Consider the following 23,773-nt stretch of genomic DNA (forward strand, 5'->3'; position numbering starts at 1 on the left):
GTTTAAATTCTTCAGTTTCATTATAAAATATCTACTTAAAATTATCTCTTTATTTCTTCTGCTTGAGATCTGTTGGGCTTTCTGGATCTTAGGTTTAATATCATTCAACAATTCTCGATTGGAACTTGTTTTTTTTCTTCCCGTTTTCTATAGTATTTCCTTTTGCAATTCTTTTTTTTTTTTTAAGGTTTTGCTATTTTTTTTAAAAAAATTTATTTATTTATTTATTTTTGGCTGTGTTGGGTCTTTGTTTCTGTGCGAGGACTTTCTCTAGTTGTGGCGAGAGGGGGCCACTCTTCATCGCGGTGCGCGGGCCTCTCACTGTCGCAGCCTCTCCTGCTGCGGAGCACAGGCTCCAGACGCGCAGGCTCAGTAGTTGTGGCTCACGGGCCCAGTTGCTCCGCGGCATGTGGGATCCTCCCAGACCAGGGCTCGAACCCATGTTCCCTGCATTGGCAGGCAGATTCTCAACCACTGCGCCACCAGGGAAGCCCCTGCAATTCTTTTTACAGCATCTTAGTTATCTTCCTACTCTCAATCTCATTTCATACTTTCCCTCTCTTTGTCTCTTTGAGCCATATTCTGGATTGTTCAGATCAGTTTTTCAGTTCATCAGTGTACTCTCCAATTGTCTCCAATCTGTTAAATCCATTGAATCTGTAGTTCCTATTTCTATATTTTTCATCTCCAGAAGTCCCATTTCTTTATTTTAAAAATCTACACAGTCATTTATAGTCTTTTGTCCTTATGCATGATTTCAATGCTTTTAAAAACATTTCTGAAACATGTTAAAATATTTATTTATATTTTTTGGCTGATAAATCCAATAATATTTATAGGTCCAACTCCGCTGTCTATTGTTTCTGCTGGTTTTCACTCACGGTGACTTATTTCCTTGTGTTCTAAGTGAAAGGTGCCTTCCTCCAGAGGCGACTTCTGTTTATTTCTGAGTCACCTAGGGTTGTTTAGGATGTTTACACGGCCATCATGCTATAAGGAATCCCTACTTTAATCTTTCTCTCCTTTCCCAATGTTTCTTGAAAGAAACAGTTCCTCAACGGATGGAAATCAATGCTGGGAGCATTTGCTCTCATTCTTACCAGGAGGATCACAACTTGGATTATTCCCACTTTGTAGGATATGAAGTAAGAATGTGAGAAAGATACACTGCTGAAATATCTCACAAAACAAATTCTTTACCACTTGTATCTAGGTTTAACTTAAGGAGGATTTTTATTTGGCTGTGAAAGTACCTCTAATAAGAAATGTAGTCCCTTTTGCAGTCTGGTTACTAAACCGTCTATATCAGAATGAATGATGAAAAGTGCAAGATTAGTATTTATTTCAGCCACATGAAAGACGGCTTGAGGAACAACCCTCCAATCATAGAGATGCACAAACCTGTGAGGGTCATCTGGATCACAGTTAGGGAGAAACTGAGTGATTGCTTCTGCCACTTCTTCATTGGATAAAACATCCCAGAGTCCGTCAGTGGCCAAGATCAGCACATCGTCTGCTCCATGGTCATATCTGGAGAGATCGTAGACTCTTACCTGAAATGAACAGCCAATACCCCTGCTTAAGAAGTTGGGAGCACATTATTCCCCCTAGCAGACTGGCTTCTGACTTCCCTTCCCTTTTCCTGCCCAGCCCAGTGGTTTTTAGGTGCGCGCTCTAAGGCACTTGGGTTGCAGCAAGCTTTGTGGCCCAGGGGTAGCCTCCTTTGAAGACTTGCTGTACAGACATATCGGGCCCCAAACACAGCTGTGAATGAGCCCAATAAGTTAACAGTCGACAAGGAAGAAATTAACTGAAAATGTAATGCCTGAAATGTGGCTGGAACAATGACTCACAATAGATACAGCGGTAGCTAGAAGAGCAGTCGGAGGCTTGCTGCCTTCCTTCCTTTGCACATCCATCCCACAGACATTTATTAAGGGCCTGCTCTGTGCCGGGTGCTCTAAGTATAAAGATAAACAGCAGATTTCCCTGCTTCTGAGCTCTCAGTCTGCGGGGGAGATAAGGCCAGTCTAGGATCCAAGGCAGCTACTCTGCGTGTATTGGTTTAGGACTAAGGAGATACACTTCATTTCATGTACTCACTTGATACCTTTTGGCTTACCTGCTCTGAGGCCCATGGGGCTGGACTTATCTCATGCAACGATGGGGCGCTGATACTACACGCAGGTTTGAGGAGCCTCAGTCTAGCCTAAATCACAAAGGACACACGCCAAGTCTGAATCTCCTAAGTGTGTCTCGACAGACTTTAAGTCTGTCCTCACCTCTAGTACCTGGAATGACTTGGCTATTTGGACGTCCCCCTCAACTCTTGGAAAAGAACATAGTGACCTTAGCAAAAAGAATAATAATAAAAATCAAGGCTTACTTGCATTAGGCCACAACTCCATGTTCCCCCTACTCGGGCAGGATGGGAGGGAGAGGAGTTTGGGATTTCATTGTTATTCCCTACTAATCTGATGGGACCAGCCCCTGCCTACACCACTTCATGAGCTGAGGACAAAGGCAGGTCAATTTCATCAATCTTCCAGCTCTTTCAACCCCACCTCATTATCCTGTTTTCTAAAAACAAGTCTGAGTGAAAGGTGTAGGCCAGGGGAAGGGAGGGGAAGGGAAAGAAAGGGAAGGGAGTGTAGGCAGCTGTTCCCGTGTCCCATTGCACACAACCACTGTCAGGTCATCTCAGATCTCAAGAGAATAAAATTCCAAGAGGCCTGCAGACGTTCCCATCCACATCTTCAAAAGCCAAGCCTCCTATGTTTCAGGAAGGTCTGCCCAGGCCAGTGATGCCCTGCCTGCCACAGGGCTGGTCCTATGGACGAACAGCCTACACCCAGCAGCAGAAAACAACAAAATGCCCCACACTTGCCCACAGAGTCTTTGGAAAATGAGCTCAAATGAAAAACAGCCTTTGTGGCCGGTGAACAAGACGGCAACAATTAGCTAATGGTGCAGCGCATGGACCGCACTCAGGAGAAGAGCACTCGGGGGAAGACTGGACTGGCTTTTAACATCTTCCTCTCAAAAGGCAGGGGAAGTTTACATTCTAGACAAGGCACGGCGCCCTATGAGACCAAATTAAAGAAAACAGGAGGGGGGAATCTTAAGTTTACAACAGACTGGGAAGTCCCAAATGCCAGAATTTTGTCTTCAGGCTGCTGAACTCATGTGGTTCGATTTTTACTCTAGCGGCAACCGGATCCCCTCTGCTTTACCTTCTATGGTCCCTGGGTGTCTTAGAGCAGGTGCTTCTGAAATGCTGATGTGCACAGGAATCAGCCCGGGACCCTACTAAAAGGGAGATTCCAATTCACTTCTGGGGTGGGGCCTGAGAGCCTGCATTTCTAACGTGCTCCCACGTGATGCTGCTGGTTCCTGGACCACACTGACTACTGAGGCCGCGGAGGAGTCCTACTGGTCTGTAACAAGGAGTCCAAGGGCTCAGTGGCCTCTGTGATGCCTGTGTAGACTACCCCCTAGGGGAGGCTATGGCGAGGATAGCAAACGTCACCCCTGGGCTCCTAATTTCAAGTCCTGTGTCACTGTGTTGTTACTTCCAGCGTGCCATAACTTTGCTTACGAGAGACTGCTCACTTCTTACTGGGGTAGATCTACAATAAATTTCTGTGATACTTTGAGCTCCACAGGAGAGAAAATGTTTCTTGTAAAGGGAGGTAGGGAGATGTGGATGTCAGGTGCTTGTAGCACCTTATGCTTCTAGCGAACTAGGAGATGCCACCTGCCCTGCAGCTCCTTTTAAAAGAGAGGTTTCTAAGGTCGAAGATAAACATCTGTTTCATTTCAGGACCTGCCCTGTGTGTAGGGTGCCGAAATCTCTTCAAGTGCTTTCTGCGGCCCCCAAAGCGTGGAGATTTGAGTTGTTTTAAGCTGAAGCTGTCCTATTCAAATGGAAATCTGGCCCACAAAACGGGTGTGGGTTGATAAATAGCAACATGTTATAAAATGTTCCTCTTCACTTCCATTAATAAATTGAATCCTTCCCTAATTCCACTATTCACATTTCCACACACAACTCTCTAATGCAGTTTCCTTAGCCAACATGAAAATCCCTTTCAGTACCATTCTCCAAGCAATTTTTATGTAAATAATAAAAAGCTAGTCTCAACCCTACTCCCGGAGGCACTCCCCAATTAACATCCTTTTAGGTTTTTTTTTTTTTTTTTACTGCTACCCTTTGTTTCCTGCCCTTTAGCCAGTTTCCAAAGGACTTTGCCAACTTTCCACTTACAACTCGTGTCTTATACATTAACCTGTGATGCAGAACATTTTGTGCAAACGCTCTCGGAAAAGCCGGACTGCCGTGCAAGACATCCAACTGCACGCTCATCCTCCCCAGCAGCTAGGGCTTCAGAGGATTCCAGTGGGCTCTGGAGACCCGACCTTCCCTCCCCAAAGCTGTTGCAGGGCCTCCTCAATCCGACCACACTCGCCTCCCCGGACCTCCCTGTTCCATTCCTCAAATAGCTTCTTAATGTTCCGGGAAGCTTCACATCAAAAATAACGGGCTCTGTGGCTCCCCAGGACTCAGACATGAGGAAGACAGTCTCTGGGAGGAGAGAGATACGATCTGCAAAGGCCTTTGTGGGAAGGGGCTCTGGAGAACATGGGCAGGGTCCTACTGGCTCCTTCCCGCGTGCCCATCTGCCAAGAAAGGCCATGGGCATCCTGAGACTCTTGCTGTTTCACAGAGCAACAGAATTTGAGCTGTGGAGAGATGAGGCCGGGGTGGATCCATCTGCCCTCCCGGACCCTTCACGACATGTTTATTGAGCACTTACTATGTGCCAACAGCTGTGAACAAAAGTGACAAAGTCCTCACAACTTCTAAACTAGGTGCAATAGACACACAAATAAATTACAATGCCAGAAGACGACAGGTGCTTGAAGAAAAGTCAGGCAGGTAAGGAGAGTGACAAAAGAGCCATTTTAGAAGATGTGGTTAAGGCGGGCGTCTCTGGGAAGACACCATGTGAACAGAGATCTGAACCAGTGAGGTGACTTTCCACAGGTCCCTTGCTGTGCCTCCCTTTCCTTCCTTTTGGGGACCTGCCACTCCTCCGGATTAAGAGGATGTGGACACAGTGTTAGACTGGTGGTGAAGAAGAGAGGCTGAGGGGGACACAGTGCCACCCTCCGCTGCCAGAGTAACCCTGAGGAAGACCTGAGGATTTCCCTTTCTTTTCCCTGGTCCTCTGCAGACACAATCCCTTTCATGTTCACTAGCACAGTACTCACCTGTTTGTACCAGTCTGGGTCCACTTGTCTGTCTCTTCCACATGAGTAGTTATTCTCAAACTTTAAGGTGTTTAAGAATCACTTGGGGTGCTAATTAAGATTCCGGGACCCACCTTTAAAGATTCTGATTGTGTAGATCTGAGCCCAGGCATCAGCCTGTGTAAACAAGGGTAATTCCAATGCAAGTGATGGGGGAACTTCACCTTGAAAACATGGTCTTAGGCAATAAGCTCCCCTGGGGCGAGGTCTGAGTTGTCCTATTTGTTTCTGCCCCCCGAGCAGAGCACAGAGCCTAGCACTTGGAAACCACACAAGAAACCACCAAGGGAAGCATTTCCCTTGCTGGACATTTACCCTTGTCCTGCTTCCAGCGAACACCCTGAGAGCTGGTCACCTTCTCTTCCCCCCAGACTCAACCTCTAGAGGCCAGAGATCCCATTTTGCACTTCTTCTGTGGGCCTCGCCGTAACTTTCATAGACTAAATACCACTAGATCTTCAGGACATACTTGCTGAGACAAAGAATAAATGGGAAGAAAAGAGAAAGAAAAAGAATTCATATGAGATCCATTCTGAAGACCCCCTCAGCTCGTGGTGACCCGACCGTTTTAGCTTGTAAACGCCGACGCTCCCAGGCAGTCACCAAACTGTGACGCGCTGAGATTTAACAGGAGTAGCAGACTCTTTCCTTTTCGTCCCCTATCCTCAGGGGAGCTGCTAATAAACAAAAAACACTCAGCGTTCAGGGGGCGGGGGGGACAGAAGGAAGTCTGGGGTCACCACGGGTCGTGGCTAGTATGCCCCTGAATAAGCCAGGTGCTGACGGCTCTCACAGCTGCCCCCCAACGCTAGAGCACTTAGAGTCACCCTTAACCGTGGTCACCGGGCCCCTGCTTTACGGGGGAGTGGGGACACACAACTCTTTAACGCGGTGCCTCCACTCAGAGCTCAGCTGGCTGCTGTTTCAGTACCTGTCTAATATCTGTTCGCCCTTTTGCTCTGTTCCTGAGGAAATTTCAGTGGCCTGTGAGAGCTCATACTGCTGTAAGCTGACGCTGCTTCCTGAAGCCACTGTTTGAAAGAATCCATCAATGCTTCCATTTGCCAAGTCTTGGCGGCTCCTCTAGGATGTCCTCACGACTCTCACATCTTTATCAGCTCAACACATCCTCCAAACCCTTTTTCCCGTTTAAGTACTTGAGGTAGGACGAGGTGCTCCAGCAGCTCAGGCCCAGCTGTGTGCAGGAGCAGAACCACCCCCACCCCCGCCCCTCCTGGGTTATTAGGAGCCCTCGCTTCGGGTCTCTGCTTCTAACCAGCCTTGGGACTGGAGACGAATCCTTTATTTCTTTAGCTCTCAATTTTCTCATCCCTGAAATCATTGTTAAAAAAATGGAAAAGAAAAATAAATATTATAACACCCACCCTACCTTTCTCACAAAGCTGTTACAAAGATCAAATGAGATAATGTGGAAGAGAACTACAAATTCTAATGCACAGCATGTTATTGTTTTATGGCTCTGATCTCAGGGCAATACACCTGAAAGTAAGCTAGTTGGTGGAAGGAGATGAGTTAAGGGTGAACCCAAGGGACCTGGTGTTCATTTCCTAAAGTCTCACTTAAATGACAGTGATTGGGACTCTCAATCATGTTTTGGCAGAAAAGCCAAGTGGTCCCCAAGGTAAAGGCTGCCAGTAGGTGGTGGAAAATAAGAAGAGTACAAACTCTTTTCCTCTCCACCCTCCGTGGCCAACTAACCCAAAAGCTCAACCTGCAGAATGTTGAACATAGCACTTGTACCAGAAGAAAATAAAACTCTAGCATATTTCGTCACAGTCCAACAAACCGAGTGGATTATTTCAATACTGGCATGCTGGCAGCCCACCAAGATTGCACCCGAATTCTCTGTTGTGATTCTATCTACACTAGATGATGTCATGAAATACACACTGAATTTGGTGGCAGAAGACTTGGGTTTGACACCCACCTCTGCCCCTTAGTAGTTAGGCAAAACCACTTTGTTCATTCACATTTTAAAATCTCTTGACAACCTGCCGGGAGTATGAAATGAAGAAGTACTGATTTACCAGATGGGGAGTGTCAGGACGGAGGACTTTGGGCATCACGTATCTTACATGGAGAGGGAACTGCAGGGGCCAACGCCTGGGAATGAGAGAGCAGGCTGGTGTGCTAGGGTGGCTTTACGTAGTTTGGCTTGGCTACAGTACTGGATTTCCACTGGGGAGTGGTAAGGGATGAGGCTTCTCACACCTTCAGTGTCTCCCTTTGTGAAATGAAAGGTTAGGATGATGTGGCCACTGGGGATGCTTACGGCTCTACCATCCCCGACTCTTTCATCGCAGGATGAGTTCGACCTGGATGGGATTGACCACATGACCTCAGAGCGTCTGACTGCAAATGAATCAAGGGACATTAAAATATGACAAATATGTTGGCTGTTCCTCCTACCCCCAAAGGAGCTGGTTGTTTTGGCTGTGGGTATAATTTTCTATGTGAAATGCACCACAGATATTCTTGAGGTTTGGTGTTTTTCTTTTTTTTTTGGAGTCTACAGACAAAACAAACATTTGCCTTTTGAGGGTGGATACCATCTAATAACTGAAAAAGTTTCTAAACCAGCTAAGATATTAGGCAGTACACAGAGAGTCTAAAGTTGTACCCAGTGCCTGGCCGCGATAGCGTAAGGCTTTCATTTTCTCCACGCGAGGCCAGAACTTTACAACTTTGGGAGGTAAGCTATAGAGGAAGGAATTCCCTTTACAGATGGGGGCACTCCTATCATCTACTCCTTTCTCTGGGATTCCAATGGCTTGTTCATCACAGAATCCAAGGCTCACTGAATGGATCAGTGAACAAATGGACTTGAATCCAGCTTGTTAGTCATTTGAGGATTACATTTGTGTTCATTAAAATGCCTGTTTGCAGAGATCAGGGTCAGAGGAAATCCCAGCCTGCGAGTGAAAGTACATGGGTGCCGTGTAGACAGAGTCATGTCAAATCCATTTAGGAGGCGGGGGAGGCAGATACAGAGTGACCGTCCATCCCTGTTTGCCTGAGATAGTTTGGGTTTGTGCTGCTTTCCCAGCATAATTGTTACTAGTGTCCCTACTGACTCTCAAAAATGTCCCGGTTGAGAGGGTAAGTTATCTGGCCCCCCGGCATATAAAGAATTAAATGACTACTGTTCTTTATTCTTGTAGCTGCTACTTCTGGCCCTTGGGACTGAACCTAATAACCACAGTGTGTTACTACTTCACAGGACTCGTTTCACAAAGCTAGGATTTTAGGGATCTCCAGTGAGCAGGAGAGCAAGTTACTGTGTATCTTGCCTTAGAAGAGGAGACCCAATCAGCCCTGGTAAGCTACGGGATACCTGTCATGTAGCAAAGTTAACCCCACTGCTCGCAAGCAGCCCAGGTCTCGGCAGACCTGTGAGCAAGCAGCGAGCGAGGTGTGTAGTAGCCCTAACCTACCAGCCTAGAACGGAGCCACAGGCATGGTGAGAAGGAATCATGCAATCTAGGACTAGAGCATGGATGACTTCAGGATCATTAAACTAAAGTTCCTGAAACACAGTGAAGAACAGCTTATGACAGTGTTATTCGAAGAGTGGTCTTTGGATCACCTGCTGCAGAAGTGTCTAAAAATGTGAAAATTGCTAGGACCCCACCCTACACCTAGTGATTCAGATTTTCAGGAAGTGGATTCCAGGGGTTTGCATTCTTTAACAAACTCCTCAAACTATTCTTATATGAGGTAATACAATAAATTAATGCAAAAAAAAGAAAGATACTCACTTGAAACATTCAAGTGAAATTATTATTGTTCAGGAGAGAATCAGCAGGGAATAATCTCCAATGAGAAGGAATGTTTGACACAATATACAGGTTGGCTTCCCTTGTGTGACCACAAATTTCAAAAGCTAGACTTTCTGGTGTGTGTACAAGTAAATTTCAAATAGCTGGTTAGCAAATCTCAAGATAGTTCCTAATGGGAACCATCCATATGGATGACACACAGGTGCATCACGAGTGATTTTTTACAGCTAGACTGGAGAATTAGAGATGGAGATGGACAGGCTACGGCATGAAGTCTCTCCTGTATGTATAAGGTCAGATGGTACCAGAATCAACGAAAGCAGTTCTATACACTCTTAACATGTGATTGTTTTTCCCCCAGACATTTTCAAAGTGGTGGTGGTGGTGATGGGAGGGGAGCATATACCCCCAAGGGGGCATCAACCCAACTGAGAAGCAGATGTATGAGATGCTGCAGACATGTGGCACTAGAGAAGAGAGTCAGAAAACTGCCCATAAAACTGAACTCACAGAACATAGAGGAAAGTGGTGGTTTTCAGGGGGGAGGGGGTGGGGAGAGAAACGGAGAGATGATGGTCAAAGGGCACAAACTTCCAGTTATAAGATGAATAAGTTCTGGGAATCCAAAGTACAGCATGGTGATTATAGTTAAATATAACGTGTATATACTGTATTATACATATACACACACACACATATATACACACTATATATAATGTATATACATAATCTGTATGTAATACTGGGTTATATACCTGCAAGTTATACAGAAAAGGAATGGTAATTAGTGATGTGATAGGGGTGTTAGCTAACACTACCGTGATAATCATTTTGCGATACAGCTGATCCTTGAACAACTAGGGGGTTAGGGGCGCTGACCCTCTGCGCAGCCGAAACTCTGCATATAACTTATATAGTCAGCCCTCTGTATGTGTGGTTCCTCTACATCTGCGGTTCAACCATACTCGGACTGTGTAGTACTGTAGTATTGGGTTGGCCAAAAAATTCATTTGGGTTTTTCCATAACATATGGAAGAAAATCCATACATAAGTGGACCATGCCGTTCAAACTCATGTTGTTCAAGGGTCAACTGTATGTAAGTATAACACATCAAAACACTGTACATCTTAAATTTATATGATCTCATATGTCAATTATATCTCAATAAGACTGGTTAAAAAAAAAAAGTGCCAAATACAACTGCTGTAAATTATCAAAGTATCTTTAGACAGAACTCATCATTTTCCCTTTGTACAGGGGGATCCAGGGTTTGTAAGGCCTGAAGTTTGTACAATTTGGGGAGCATTTTTTCCCCCAGCTTTACTGAGAAATAATTGACATACATCACTGTATAAATTTCAGGCATACAGCATGACGGTTTGATTTATATATTGTGAAATGATTACCACGGTAGGTTCAGCTAACATCCATCTTCTCATATACATGCAATAAAAAGAGAAAACAGAAGAATAAAAGGAAAATGTTTTTTTCTTTGTGATGAGAACTCTTACGATTTACTCTCTTAACAACTTTCCCATATATTGTACAGCAGTACAATATATGGGAAACTATAGTCATCACGCTGTACATTACATCCCTAGTAGCTATTTATCTTATAACTGGGAGTCTTACCTTTTGAGCACCTTCCTCTAATTCCCCTTTGTCCCCACCTCTGGTAGCTGCAAGTCTGATCTCTTTGCGTTTTGGTTTTTTGTTGCTGTTTCTTGGGGGTTTTGTTTTTTGATTTTGGTTCCACATATAAGTGAGATGATACAGTATTTGTCTTTCTGGGGAGCTCTCTTTAAGAAAACACAGAAATAATTATGAATACAAACTTAGATACTAATGTGAATGTTTATTAGGAATGAGAAGAGAAATTGCAACAGATTACTGGAACCATGGAAAATGAGGTCCCTTTCTTTTGAGAAATGATTGCAAGGAAATGATTCCTGATTGTAACCTTGCCTCTCCTCACCACACAGAACTGTCTACATTTCCCAGTAACAACCAGAACTCATTGAAGCCTGGTCTGAGTGAAGGACCCTGATACTTACATTTAATTAATTAGCATCATTGTAAATCTGCCTCTACACTGCAAACTAGGTTTCCTTTCTTAATTAACTAGGTAAATAACTAATGCATCAACTTATATTAGTTTGCACTGGAAAGATAGATGATTACCCTAACCCTCAAGATTTCACAGCAGGGAGGACACTTCTACAGGAAGGCGATGGTAGAAGGTCTCCAAAATGACCACCATCACTTCCTTCCCTCCCTGTACAAGCACGCTGCTCCTCCCATCAAGGGTGGATTCTAGTTCTCCTCTCCTCAGATATGGACCCGCCTTAGTGATTTCCTTAATCACCAGAATGTGGAAGAGGTGATGTTATGGGACTCCTGAAGCTAGGTCTTAAAAAGCTTTGTAGCTTCTGCCTCAGTCTCTCGAACCACTTGCTCTTGGGATGTTTCCTCTCAGAATCCAGCTGCAGTAATGCCATGAGAAGCCAAAACCACATGGAGGGGCTGTGTGTAGCTGCCTCGGCTCAACACGCAGCTGACAGCCCACATCAACTGCCAACCATGTGAGAGAGCCGTTTTGGACGTGCAGCCCATCTAGCCTTCAGATGACTCCAGCCCCAACTGATATCCAACTGTGACCACGTGAGAAGCACCCAGCTGAGCCCATTCAACCCGCAGAAGTATGAAAGATAATAATAAATTTTCCCGTTAAGCCTCTAAGTTGTTTTGTAGTCAACAAAGGCACAAAGGCATTGTATTGCGATGGGCCCCTCTCCCTATAGGATTGGTGAGAAGGGACGTGGGATGGCGAGCCCGCTTGAGTTTTCTCCTTGGTCCCTACTTGTCCATAAGCAGCACCTGCCCCTCTGTTCCCGTCCTCCAGCAGGTAAATACCAGGAAAACCTCCCTTTGTGGGGTGGGGAGATGAGAGCCAGTCCAGGAGGCAAGTTTAATTTGAGGGCTGGAGGTGAGGAATAAAGAGTCCATTTTGGTCTTAGATCCAAATCGCGGTTTCCAGTCTAACTTTATCCTCGCTATAAAGTTATTTTCATCCCAGACTCCTGTGTCTGTTTTTTAAATTGGTTGAGAAAACTCAGAGGGAAAAAGGATAAAATTATTTTTCCTCCTCACACCCCAACAAGCAACCTTCTTCCTTTCTCATAGGCTAGAAAGCAAAGTTTATTTTTAATTTTTTAAAAACTTCACCCTGCTTCATCCTCTAAAAATCGAGTGTGCCCTCGGTTCTTGTTACGTTGTTTTGTGAAATGCCTCTCCCGTGTGCCACCTTTTGGCTTTCCGGGTCCCTGCCCCAGCTCAAAGCCTCACTGCCACATGGTTTCACCTCTACGGTGGCCTCCCCGCCTGCACCCCCCTCCCTCTGCACCCCCCATCCACGTGCTGTTACAAGCTAAGCCTTCCACCGCCACACTCACTCATCATGCTGCTCCCCTTGCTGAAGACCTGATCTGCTGCCTCGGGTCCAGTTCTAGGCCCTCCATGATAATTCGCTTGATTATAGCCAATAGCCCTTCAAGCTAATCTTCCAAACTGATTCTGTAAGGCAAATTTTACTTCACCCCAGACTCACTACCGCTTCCTTCTTTTCCTTGTCCTACTTATCTTGTCCTTCTTCTTCAGATTAGATGGTGCTCTCTCCCTTCTCTGAATTCCCCTAGTCCCTTAGGAAGCAGGACTCACAGGGTTTATGGCTGACGATTCTCTGGCCTTCCAAGTGGCCAAAAATTCTAATTTCTTGAGGACATGTCCCCCACTGTGCTCCTCGATAAACACGATTGGACTCATGTTTACTCTCTGTGTAAACAGCCAGTGAGATTTTGTGGTCTCGATGGAATAGGAGCTACGAGCTAATGTTTATTATGCCAGATTCTGTTTTAAGTACTTTTTATATGTCATTTAACTTGTTCCTTGCGTTCCTGGGTATAACAACCCTGTTGTCCTCTTTTTACTGAGGAGGAAACTGAGATTTAGGTAAAGTAACTTTCTCAAGATCACCCAGCTAGTAAGTAAAGAGATAGAGCTTGAGCCCACGACTGATTACCAGGTCTGAGTTTCTAACCACAATATCACACTACCTCCTAAGGTATTTTTGAGGGGTCTAGGGAATTTTTTAATTCCTCCTCTACCACCCAAAGATAATTACTGTAACGTTCGAGAAAATTTCCTTCTCAAGACCTATATTTTTATATATGTGTATATGTGTATACATAGGCACATAACTTTTTTACCTACTTATGATCAACTTTTTGTATATACAATCGTATTTTGTTTCATTTAATGTAGCCCAGCCATCTCCCCGTATCACTGTGCACCAATATTGTTTTTTTATGAATTGGCCAGACTGCAGAAAGTACACAATACAGTAAAACATGCTCATTCCCAAAACGGGATTTTGGCTTGGGGCATGAAAAGCTACTGAGAATCAGAAGACCGTAAATGTTCAGAAGTCAACGTGAGATCTTAAACATTGTTCATGTTTTCATGGGAGACAACAGGGGAGTGTCAAACAAGATAGTCATTCTTCTCTGCATATGAAAGTGAATACTGGGAATCCCCTGTAAGTGCAAAGGCTTCCAGAAGCCAGTGGATAAGGAAGACTAATGTTTACTGACCACCTCTGACCATGTACCAGACCTCGTGCCACGCAATTCCACAGATGTTCTCATTTGTTTTTCCCAGCACCTTGTCAATCTAGGCATTTCCACCCCCCCTGCAGGAAGGGGGAAAGCAGGCTGAAAGAACTTGTAGAGGTCACAGGTAATACCGGTGCTAGGGAGGGAGTTCAGATACTGGAGCCTAAGGTCTTCCTTCTTTTAGAGAAGCCTGTTGCAGATGAAAGAAAAAAACAAAATCTAGATGAAGAGAACCCAGAATGACCTAAATGAGTGAGCTGGAGTCACAGAAAACAGCTGACAGGAATCCTGAACACCAAGGAGAGGAAAAATGAAGCCTCCTGGCAGGGGTGGGAGGCGGGGGGACTGCTGAGTTGATGGGGTTGGCTTTGCAAACCGGCCCCCAGACAGAAAAAGACCTCATTCTTCCAAGAGCCTGAAAGGGGCCTAAAGTCAACAGCACAGTCCTGGAGTAGAGGCCAGAAAGCGAGAAAGACATTAAGAGGAATCCTAGCTCTAGGGAGGGCCTGTCACAGGCCAGAAAGGGGTGCGGAGTAGAGAACATCTGGAGGTTTAGGCTGCAGGCCTGGGCCGCGCTGTCTGAGGAATAGGTCATGAGGTGTGTGCTGGACGGGGTGGAGAACGGCTGGAAAAGAAGGTGCAGAGTGACTCTGAATTCACAAATCCTCTCCTTCTCCACTTGAACTCTAGGGTGATACACAAATGTTGAACAGCGATGAGCTTCATTGAGCGAGAGGATGGGAGACCTGATGCAGGTGTTTCCCTTATGGAGGAGAGGCTCCAGTTACACCGGGGAATGATGCCGTGGACCAGGGGAGGGTCAAAACGCTTCCTACGCTCGGCGGACAGACCCGCGCTGGGTTGATGGGGGCCTCCTGTGGAATTCAGTTCTCGGCCAGAGATTCCCTACCTTCGACCTGGGAAGATATGTGGGAGGCTCAGCAAACCTGGCGGCCGCTCTTTGGGTTTGGCAAACTCGAGATTTTTCCAGTGCCTTGTGTTCAGCAAAACCAAAAATGTGTTTGGCTAGAAACGCTTCTCTAATTTTTAAACCCCTGTGCATTTTTTACGTAAATTTGATCCACATGGTTTTGATTTATTTTTATTTAACTCATCAAGTCAAATTAGGAGCTACAATGATGAATGGGAACGATGCTGATTTCCAAGAAGATTTTTGAGCCTTTTTTCTTAGAACTAAATCACATTCCACCCCCACCCCCCCCCACACACATACCCCACTTCCTTGCGACTGTTAAAACTACCAGCCTGAGCTGAGTTTGAAATTTAGAACCCAAATGTGAAATAAAGATCCATGCTTGGCAAAGATGAAGCGTAGCAGGGGAATGTTCTTAGGAAGTCACGGTTAGAAAGCCAGGGTAGGCTTGGGGTGCAGGTGGGGGAATAAAGGCAGCAAGGGAGCCAGTTATTCCTTATTAGATGGTTTAAATAAATTTACCCGGCTTTGTGGGCTCCCAACAGAAGCCCCCTAGCTGTTTCTCCAGGGTCTGACTTTATCACTGCCACCCAGGGAAGAGGAGTTTCTGCCCCAAGACTGGGGATGTGGGGTTTCCCTGTACCCATCTTTTCTTCTGCACTTCTGCATCAGAGCTGATTCAAGCTGCTCCCCCCTCTTCCCTCTAACCTTCCTCCCCCCTTCCTGGCTCTGGCTAAGGCCTCTCCATCTGGAAGCATTTAAAATGTACAACAATTTTAATCTCGTGCAAAAGAATCTTCAGATTTACACTACATACCCATTAAGCTAAATTATAGGTGCACAATCTCATTTTGCACAATTCTGTCTGGCCTAGGGTGGCACACACAGAAGGCCAGTCCTGTCTTTCCCAATTACTTTTTCTACCACACCATCATTTTCTACAACTGCAGTCTGAGGCCGGCCGTATTTCTGAGGAACTCTGGCCACTAAGGTCCCAAGACAGAGGTACTCTCTTCAGAGCCCCTTGAAACAGTACTCAGTGGGTCCCTTCAACACTACCCAAAAAGATTTCCTTGAACTCAGCTTTCCTCTCCTACAGAGCGTGATCGAATTGGATAAACTTGAGTACAAGGATCATCTTGTTAGTTAATAACTATACAACCATGGGGGAGTTAATTTACTTCCTTGGATCTCAATTTCCTGGTCTGTAAAATGGGTATAAAAACCATACACACCTCACAGAATTGTTGTGAGGATTAAATGAGATGCTGCACGTAAAAAAAAAAAAAAAAAGTATATTGTCCGGCCCAGACTTCCAGACAGGTGACATGAAGTTTCTAATCAACCAACTGAGATTTTTCATCAGTCCTCGGGGACTCTGCCATGCTGGCCCAAGTTTTAAACCTACAGTCTCTTCTTGGGATCCACAGTAGCACAGTGATTGGAAGATCTATAACCTAACTGCATAGAGATGATTCTTCTGAAAACCAAACCAAACTTCTCACTTTATATAGAAAGTGTGTGTGTGTGTGTGTGTGTGTGTGTGTGTGTGTATGGGGGGTGGGGAGGGTGAGAAGATTTTCACTCTCCTTTAAGGAGCAAAATGGTTAATGAGTGTTTCCTGAGAAGCCCTCACCCCCAACATAGTCACACTTTACCTGTGTGTTTTGGAAACTAGAAAGGTGACAGTACCATTTAATATGCCTGATAAATGCCTCTCTCCCAAGGGGGAAAATATAGACGTCCATGAGTCTAGTATTGGCTTGGCCAAAAAGTTCGTTCGGGTTTTCCATACGCCGTTATGGAAAAATCTGAACGGACTTTTTGGCCAACCCAATATTTATTGGTTTTCTCTGGCCAGGAAGAGTTTCAGCAGTAATTCAGGGATCCTTCTGTGGGCCAGAATAGAGGGAGCAGGGATCCGCCAACTTCCAGGGAACCTTGGACACTTTTATATCATCATGGTTCTTACCATGCAGAATTGCTATGAAGGCGAAAAGAGAGACATCTGCAGATGGTAATTATTATTTCCACCAAGCTGACCTCACTTGACATCCTGGGTGATATCAGGAAATGTGCGTATCTTCCACGCCTGCTGTTTACTAGAGATTTCCCTCTCTTAACCTCTTAACCTCCTGTGGCTAGATCTATTTTAGATGTCAGCCTCAGCAATAAGGGACTCTACAGGAACTAGCCCTGCTCACAGCCCTGCCAAAGGGGTAGGCCTGGGTGACTGATGGTGCCCATCGCTGGCTCTGGAGTGGACACAGTCTACAGGCTGGGAAGTCACTTGTGACCTCGTAGAAAAGGTGAGTTGGGCCAATGAGATTCCTCTCTGGGAACGTGCAGTTGGGGGAGTCAGAACCTGGGCTGTCTGGTGGCAGAGACATATGGAGCATGGCTGGTCTCAGGGCTGCCTGGGTTCCAGAGCCACCTTCGCTCCCATAAAGCCTGGCTCTTCAAGGGTTCTTCTTGTGGACCCCATAAATATCTCTTCCGACATTATTAAAATAAACACCTCCTTTTTTTGAGTCAGCATGAGTGGGTTTCTGTTTCCTCCAACAAAAAGAGCCTTCGCTACAAACACAGCACCCACCCTTGGGAAGAACATGCAGATGGAGCTATGTCTAAACATTCAGGGCATTTCCCGTGCAAGGCACCGTTTCAACAGTTCATTACACGGTATGCAAATACCACTGGTTCCCGACTCACCCCTCCCTGGCTCTCCTCTACTGTACAAATTGCGAACATTTCTCTCCCTCTCCCAACCTCCTTTGCTTCTAGGAGCGGTCATGTGACAGTTTTGGCCAGTGAGATGCAAGTGAATGTCTACTGGGACAGATAGGCTGTACCCTCCTTCCTGCCTTGCATGAAAATGTTATGTTTGGGGCTGCTGTCACCATCTTGCAAGTACGAAGGAAAAAAAGCAGCAGAGGTGTCACCCCTGGCACACTGGAGGTGCTGCACCAACATGAACAACCACCAAATTCCAGCCTCCTTGATATGTCAGAAAATATACCCCTAAACTACTGTTACTTAGAGCTTTCTATCACTTAGAAACGGTATCTTTTCTAAATGATACACCTTGAAATAGAACTTGACATTGTTTCCTGTATTATAAGAAAAACGATTTTTTAAACCAAATATATGACAACTTGTTTTTCAGTTAACTTCTGTAAACATCAACTGAATGACATCAGCTTTCTAGGCAATTAAAAATCTAAGAGGGGACAAAGTATATACACGAACCACCATGCCACAAGGCAGAAAGTGAAAACGCTGTAAGAGGCAGCTGCTCTACGTGTATCTAGAGTAGGAGGAGACATGACTTCTGGTTGGGGGAGGGGAAAGCAGGAGGAGCATTTAAGTTAAACTCTAGAGAAAAAAGAGAATTCAGATGTTTGGAGATGGGGAGGAAGGGCATACGAGGCAGAAAGCATGGTTTGAGCAAATATGGGAAACTGAAGGTCACGTACAAAAAATAGCAAGTTCATTCTGGCTGGTGTAGGGGAAAAAAGATCAGATTTTTTTTTTTTAAAGTTAGACCAAATTATATAACAAGCCTTGAATGCCAAGTGAAGGAGTTTGCGCTTTAGTCTCTGAGCCTTGGGGTGTTGTTGAAGGTTTCTGAGCAAACAGGTGTCAGAGTAGTTGTTTAGGAAAATTGGCCTGATGGCAATATGTGGGCTGGATTGAGGAGGCAAGGAATGCCACTAGGGGCTGTGCAGCCATCTGGGCGGGAGGCCATGAGGGAGGAACCAGCACAGTCAAAGTGAGAATGGAGTGGGGAAAAGAAACAGACATGAGAGACACTGCAGAAGTACATGTGACACAAGTTGGCTACTGTCTGGATATGGGGTGTGAGTCATGGGAAGAATAATGTAGAAAACATGTTCTTGTACCAAATAGAAACAAAAACCTCATGCGGTACCTCTGGAGCTGAAGACAGGAATGGTTTTATGTAGATGTTGGAGTCATGCACCTTCAGGTCATGGTCCCCAAGTCCCCTGGTCACTCCAATAGTCGCCATTACTCGGGCCTAGGAGTATAAGCAGAGGGTCGTCAGAAACACACACACACAGAGAAAGTATTCCCACCACAGTGTAGCTGCCACGGGCTAAGAGAGAAGCAGTCATTTTCCGGTTCTTCCTGCCCCTCTCCATGCCCCTGGCTGTTAACTTCTGTGGGTACTTGTTTCCAAGGAAGGGCCCACCAAGGTCACTTGCATACTTGAGGAGTGGCTTTTCTAGCAATTATCTTAATTCTAATGGACTGCTGCTGTCTCATTTCAGATTTCTTTTGCAGAGACTGGAGGGAAGGGTGTCCAATAAACTAAATACAATACATCTGTGATGTCTACAGCTACTGAAATCAATTCAGACCAAATCCAACCATCTGCCCATCCCCCCATCCAGCCATCCACCCACCCATCTGCTATACACCCATCCTTCAAGTATTTACTGAACACCTGCTACGTCTCTAGTTCTGTGATGAAAGATGTAAAAATGTCAGAGGCAGATCCTGCCCACCCAAAGCTCATATATTACACTTTATGGCTGGAGAAAATAAACCATTAGCAACTCTATAACCTGTCCTGCTAACATCTTCACAAATTCCATCTGGGTGGAAAGGAACATGATGTCACTTTGCTGTAAATACACACAGAGACCTTATAGCTGAGACCACACCATCTGTAGCTTTCTCTACGTGGTTGTCCAAATGCTTTAAGGAAGCAATACGATTAAACTAATGCCTACACTGTCAGCCCAATGATCTCCTGGGAGGCCACAGATTTGATTTACCCAAACATTTATTGAGCACCTACTATGTGCATACACCATGCTGTGGGGGACAAATATCTAAGGCCTGGTCTCTCCTACAAAGGAACTTGGTAAGGGAGGCTAAGAGGTACATGTCTAATTAACAACATATGGAATATGGCTGAGTGCTGAAAGACACATGAACAATGGGTTGTATGAGTTCAGAGGAGGTAAAAATTCTACTAAGAAGTTTCCCTGGAGCAGGGGGCACTACATTTTTGTGCAGAAGGATATCCAGCATCAAGACAGGTAAACACAGAGGGATGGAGTGACAGTCATTCTGGGTAGACTGACGCCCACTGCTCTAACACCTGGATTAGCGACACTATACCTGGTGTAGCGTCATGGTTCAAAGATCTGAACTTGAATCCTCGCTCTAATGCTTGGGTAATAAGAATAACTTACAAACGCTAAGACATGAATCTAACACATTACCATATCCTCATCCTACTTTCCCCCAAAAAGCTGTGGATTTTGGAGCTGGTTTCACATCAGAAGGTGGGCAGGTTTACAGTCGAGTGGAAATGAAACCGTAACACATATTTCAAAGGCAAGAATCAAAGGGGGTGAAATGCAGACACAGGAATGTGAACCTGGGTACCTCTGGTCTGGCACTGCTCTGCTGGGGGCCTGGCCCAGCTCCCTTCTAGCTGAGACGCGTTCCGCTCTAAACGTGGACATTCTGAGTCCCTCGTAGCCCTTCGGCTCTCCTTCCTGCTGTGGCACCTTCTCTGGTTGGATGTTTTAGTCCAAAGAAATCTGATATTTCTGCTAGTTACTGAACTTGTTTACATGTCCCACACAAGTCCTTCAAAGCATTGGCAGAAATCAAATGAAAAGTAACAGCAGTGAAAGTATTCTGAAACTTCTGGGGAGGTGTGTGCAGAGAGGAAGGAGAAAAGCCCTGTAAAAGATCAAGACAGAACTGATGTGTTGTAAAGCTTTCTCCGGAGATCATGGACTCCTGGGACAGAGGGGTCATGCTGCTTTGGTACAGGGCAGGCCTGGAGCAGACTGACGCCACAGTGGCTTTTAAATAGGTCAACAGGTACAATGACTGAACTTGTCAGCTACATATCACAGAACTGTCAAGCCCTAATTAACTGAAATGCTAGAGGAACATGATGTCCTGGTGAACTGAACCGTTTGCTGAACTGGGAAAACCCTTGCTCTTTTAAATCTTTTTGCTGATAATCTTTGAAGAACACATTTATCCACTTTCTTGTTGTACCAAGGAGAGTATACTGAACATTAACTGAATAGCTTATTAAATACTCATGCATTTACTGACGGCCTGCCATGTGTCAATAGCAGGCTGGACAGGTACCAAGGATACAAAGGCAACAGGATGTGGTCCTGAGCTTACTGGGGCTCACTGGGTAGCAGCAGGGTAATACTGAGAATTTCAGCACCACAAAGAACTGCAGCTGTAGGCGTAGATCACTGGGCTGAGTGATGTGCATTGATGGTGCCCACTCTACACAAAGATACACGAAACCCTACCAAGAGTAGAGCTCTTCCCTGTCATGATTCTCAACCAGGGATGGGGCAAGTTAGTTTGGAAAATGATGCATTTATTGATCAAATCGTTGTGTGTCACTTCCCTCCATGAAATGTCTCCTTCCAGTGAAATCACTGCTGGGCTACACTGAGCCCAAAACCTAATCCTGTGTGTTCTCTTTCACACACACACACACACGCACGCACGCATGCACATGCCCACACGTACACTCAAGTTCTGCCCATGAAGGCCTCCTTCGGTTTTCTTATGAGTCACTTCATCCTGATAAAAGCTATCAAATGCTGAAAAAAATTTCAGCTGAAGATTCTTTTCAATGTGACCACATTTTTCACTTCTAATTGGAACTCTCAGCGCCTAGTTGAAATGTATTCGTGTTTGGAGGGAGAATGCAATGATTCAGAAGGTGTTTGTTCTTCCTGGGAAATGGCTTCAAAGCTTCCTCATCTCCATCTCTGCTCCAGGACTGCAGCCCTCTCCGGTCTCTGCTCAGCGACCACTTTAAGATCAACAGCCTTCCTCCAGCTCAGCAATGTTTGATTCTGACTGAGGCCCTGGGAGCTGGTGGTGGATGGTCTTTGCTATCTCCGCCTGGGATCTGGTCCGTGTGATCCTATAGTGTAATCAGGGTGGAACTTCGGGTCCCCTTTCCAGGGGGCAAGTGGAGAAGCCACCTTGCAAAGCCTGAGCTTCCGTGGTGGGCTGTGAGGGCGCGAGAAGGAAGCGGAAGGCCATGGCTCCACATCTGGTACCACCCCTCGCCAGCCGCGTGACTGCCTGAGCAGTTTCAACCTCGGAGTCCCAGCTGCCTCATCTACCAAATGGATATAAGACAGTCAGCTCTGCCTGCCTCGTGGCTTGTTGTCAGATACACAAGGAGATGATGTATGTGAAAGCGGTCGTGTTTAAACACTGTGAAAAAGTTATTCAAATGGATTGAGAAGGGGGATGTCATTTTCACCAAATTGACTTTAGTCCCTCATGCTCACCACCCCCGGCCCCCGACCCTGCCACTCCTTGGACCCTCAAGACAGGAGGCCTGAAGGATGATGGAGGGGATATTCTTTCAAGCTGTCAAGGCTATAAAATCGTGAGCTGCTGAGTGGAACACACAGATCACCACGGGCTCCGTGGAGACAGAGCCTTGTTCTCTGAGTCCGGGGCGGGCACGTGCCTACCTTCTTGCCTTCTCCATATATAAGGGGAAACTTCAAGTCATCCTCCTCAATGGTTCTGTATGCCCTGTAGGGGGATAAACAACATTAAAAAAAAAAAAAGGTTTGCACTCAATTAGTGACCTGCTGCCCTGACACAGGCCGCCAGGTACTTTATTTTCCCTGAGACTCCGTCCGGTCACCACACTGCGGATCTCTTTCTGTATAAACAGTGTGTGTGTGTGTGTGTGTGTGTGTGTGTGTGTGTGTGTGTGTGTGTGTGTGTGTGTGTGTGTGTGTGTGTGTGTGTGTGTGTGTGTGTGTGTGTGTGTGTGTGTGTGTGTGTGTGTGTGTGTGTGTGTGTGTGTGTGTGTGTGTGTGTGTGTGTGTGTGTGTGTGTGTGTGTGTGTGTACATATTTTAACGAACCAGAAAATACCAAGTCATTACAGGCTTGAAGAGAGACAAAATGAGCTGGCATATTCACAATTAGCGAGCAGGGGTGATAGGTTCCTGTCTTAAGCATTTAGTGTCCGTGCGGTAATGAAGCTCCCCAGCAGCAGTGGCAGGATTCTTGTCATTAATCTGGAACCGAAAGAAACAGCAGCACTCAGCGATGGATGAGGGGCGGGGGGGGGGGGAACTGCTCCAAGAGCCAGTCCTCACCTTCGGGGGCTGTTTACGCCAAAGCAGCCTCGTGCTGGGACGGCTGGAGAAGGAATATTTAGAGCCTGCTTGACCTCAGCACGATATTCAAGGTTGGCAGAAAATCCTCTGTTTCACGATAGCTATTAAATGGCCATTCGACACACAGAAAGAAAATCCACTTCACGCGCCAATGGTTTATTCCGGACATGGTTGTCCAGATGCCACGACACACACAGCAGAGGCTGGCCAGGCTATGGTGAGCGAGCAAACGAAGGCCACGTCTTGCGATTTTGCTCACAAGGAAGTTAAAAAACAAACAAGCAGACGTGGTACCCAGTTACTAGCTGTATAACCCTGGGCAAGTGGCTCCACCTTTTCGGGTCTACGTTTCCTCATCTGTAAATGAGGATAATCACACAGGATGTGAAGAGCTGAGCACAGAGCCCGGCACTTAGTAAGTACTCAAGAAGTGGTAGCCATCGCTAGTATTTAGTAGAAAGCTAATACGTGGCACACCAGTCCCCCTTTCTGCAAAATGGGGACAACATTGCCTATTCAATTCCTCAGAGAAGTGGTAGGAAGACTAAGTAACAGATGGGGTAGGTTCTGCTAGGTTAGAGGCTAGAAGCAAGACGCTTTTCTCAACTAATATCTCCTGAGTGCATGAAAAAAAATTAATTTGTGACGTGCCCCCTGGTCCTGGATATATCTAGGCAGCTTGGGAGTGAACCTGACATCAAATTTATGAAGGAGCTTGATATACAAAAGAATGCAACCCAATTGAAAAAGGGCTCAACCCCAAAGCTAAAGCAGGGACATCCTTATTTTCTAGGAAGTTATTTAGTTAAGTTCTTTCCCAGAGGGTAGAGGAACAGTGAAGTTTTGGCACTGGATGTGTCTGCGCCTGAGTTTAGC

At 45.6% G+C, this 23,773-nt stretch overlaps 1 protein-coding gene across 2 annotated transcripts in view; it reads right to left on the minus strand.

Moving 5' to 3' along the window:
• Nucleotides 1-23,773, minus strand: part of PPM1H (protein phosphatase, Mg2+/Mn2+ dependent 1H) — a 265,292-nt gene that overhangs the window by 20,211 nt on the left and 221,308 nt on the right. The window contains exons 7-9 of one of the 2 annotated variants that reach the window (XM_068560261.1): nt 22,236-22,299; nt 18,650-18,757; nt 1,402-1,553 (exon numbers count right to left, since the gene is read on the minus strand). In XM_068560261.1, coding sequence (XP_068416362.1) covers nt 1,402-1,553; nt 18,650-18,757; nt 22,236-22,299 — 324 coding nt within the window. The remainder of the gene's footprint in view (nt 1-1,401; nt 1,554-18,649; nt 18,758-22,235; nt 22,300-23,773) is intronic. The other variant, XM_068560262.1, reaches the window with a different exon arrangement.

The sequence above is a fragment of the Eschrichtius robustus genome, chromosome 13, assembly GCF_028021215.1.
Source record: "Eschrichtius robustus isolate mEscRob2 chromosome 13, mEscRob2.pri, whole genome shotgun sequence".
NCBI classification, from domain to species: Eukaryota; Metazoa; Chordata; class Mammalia; order Artiodactyla; family Eschrichtiidae; genus Eschrichtius; species Eschrichtius robustus.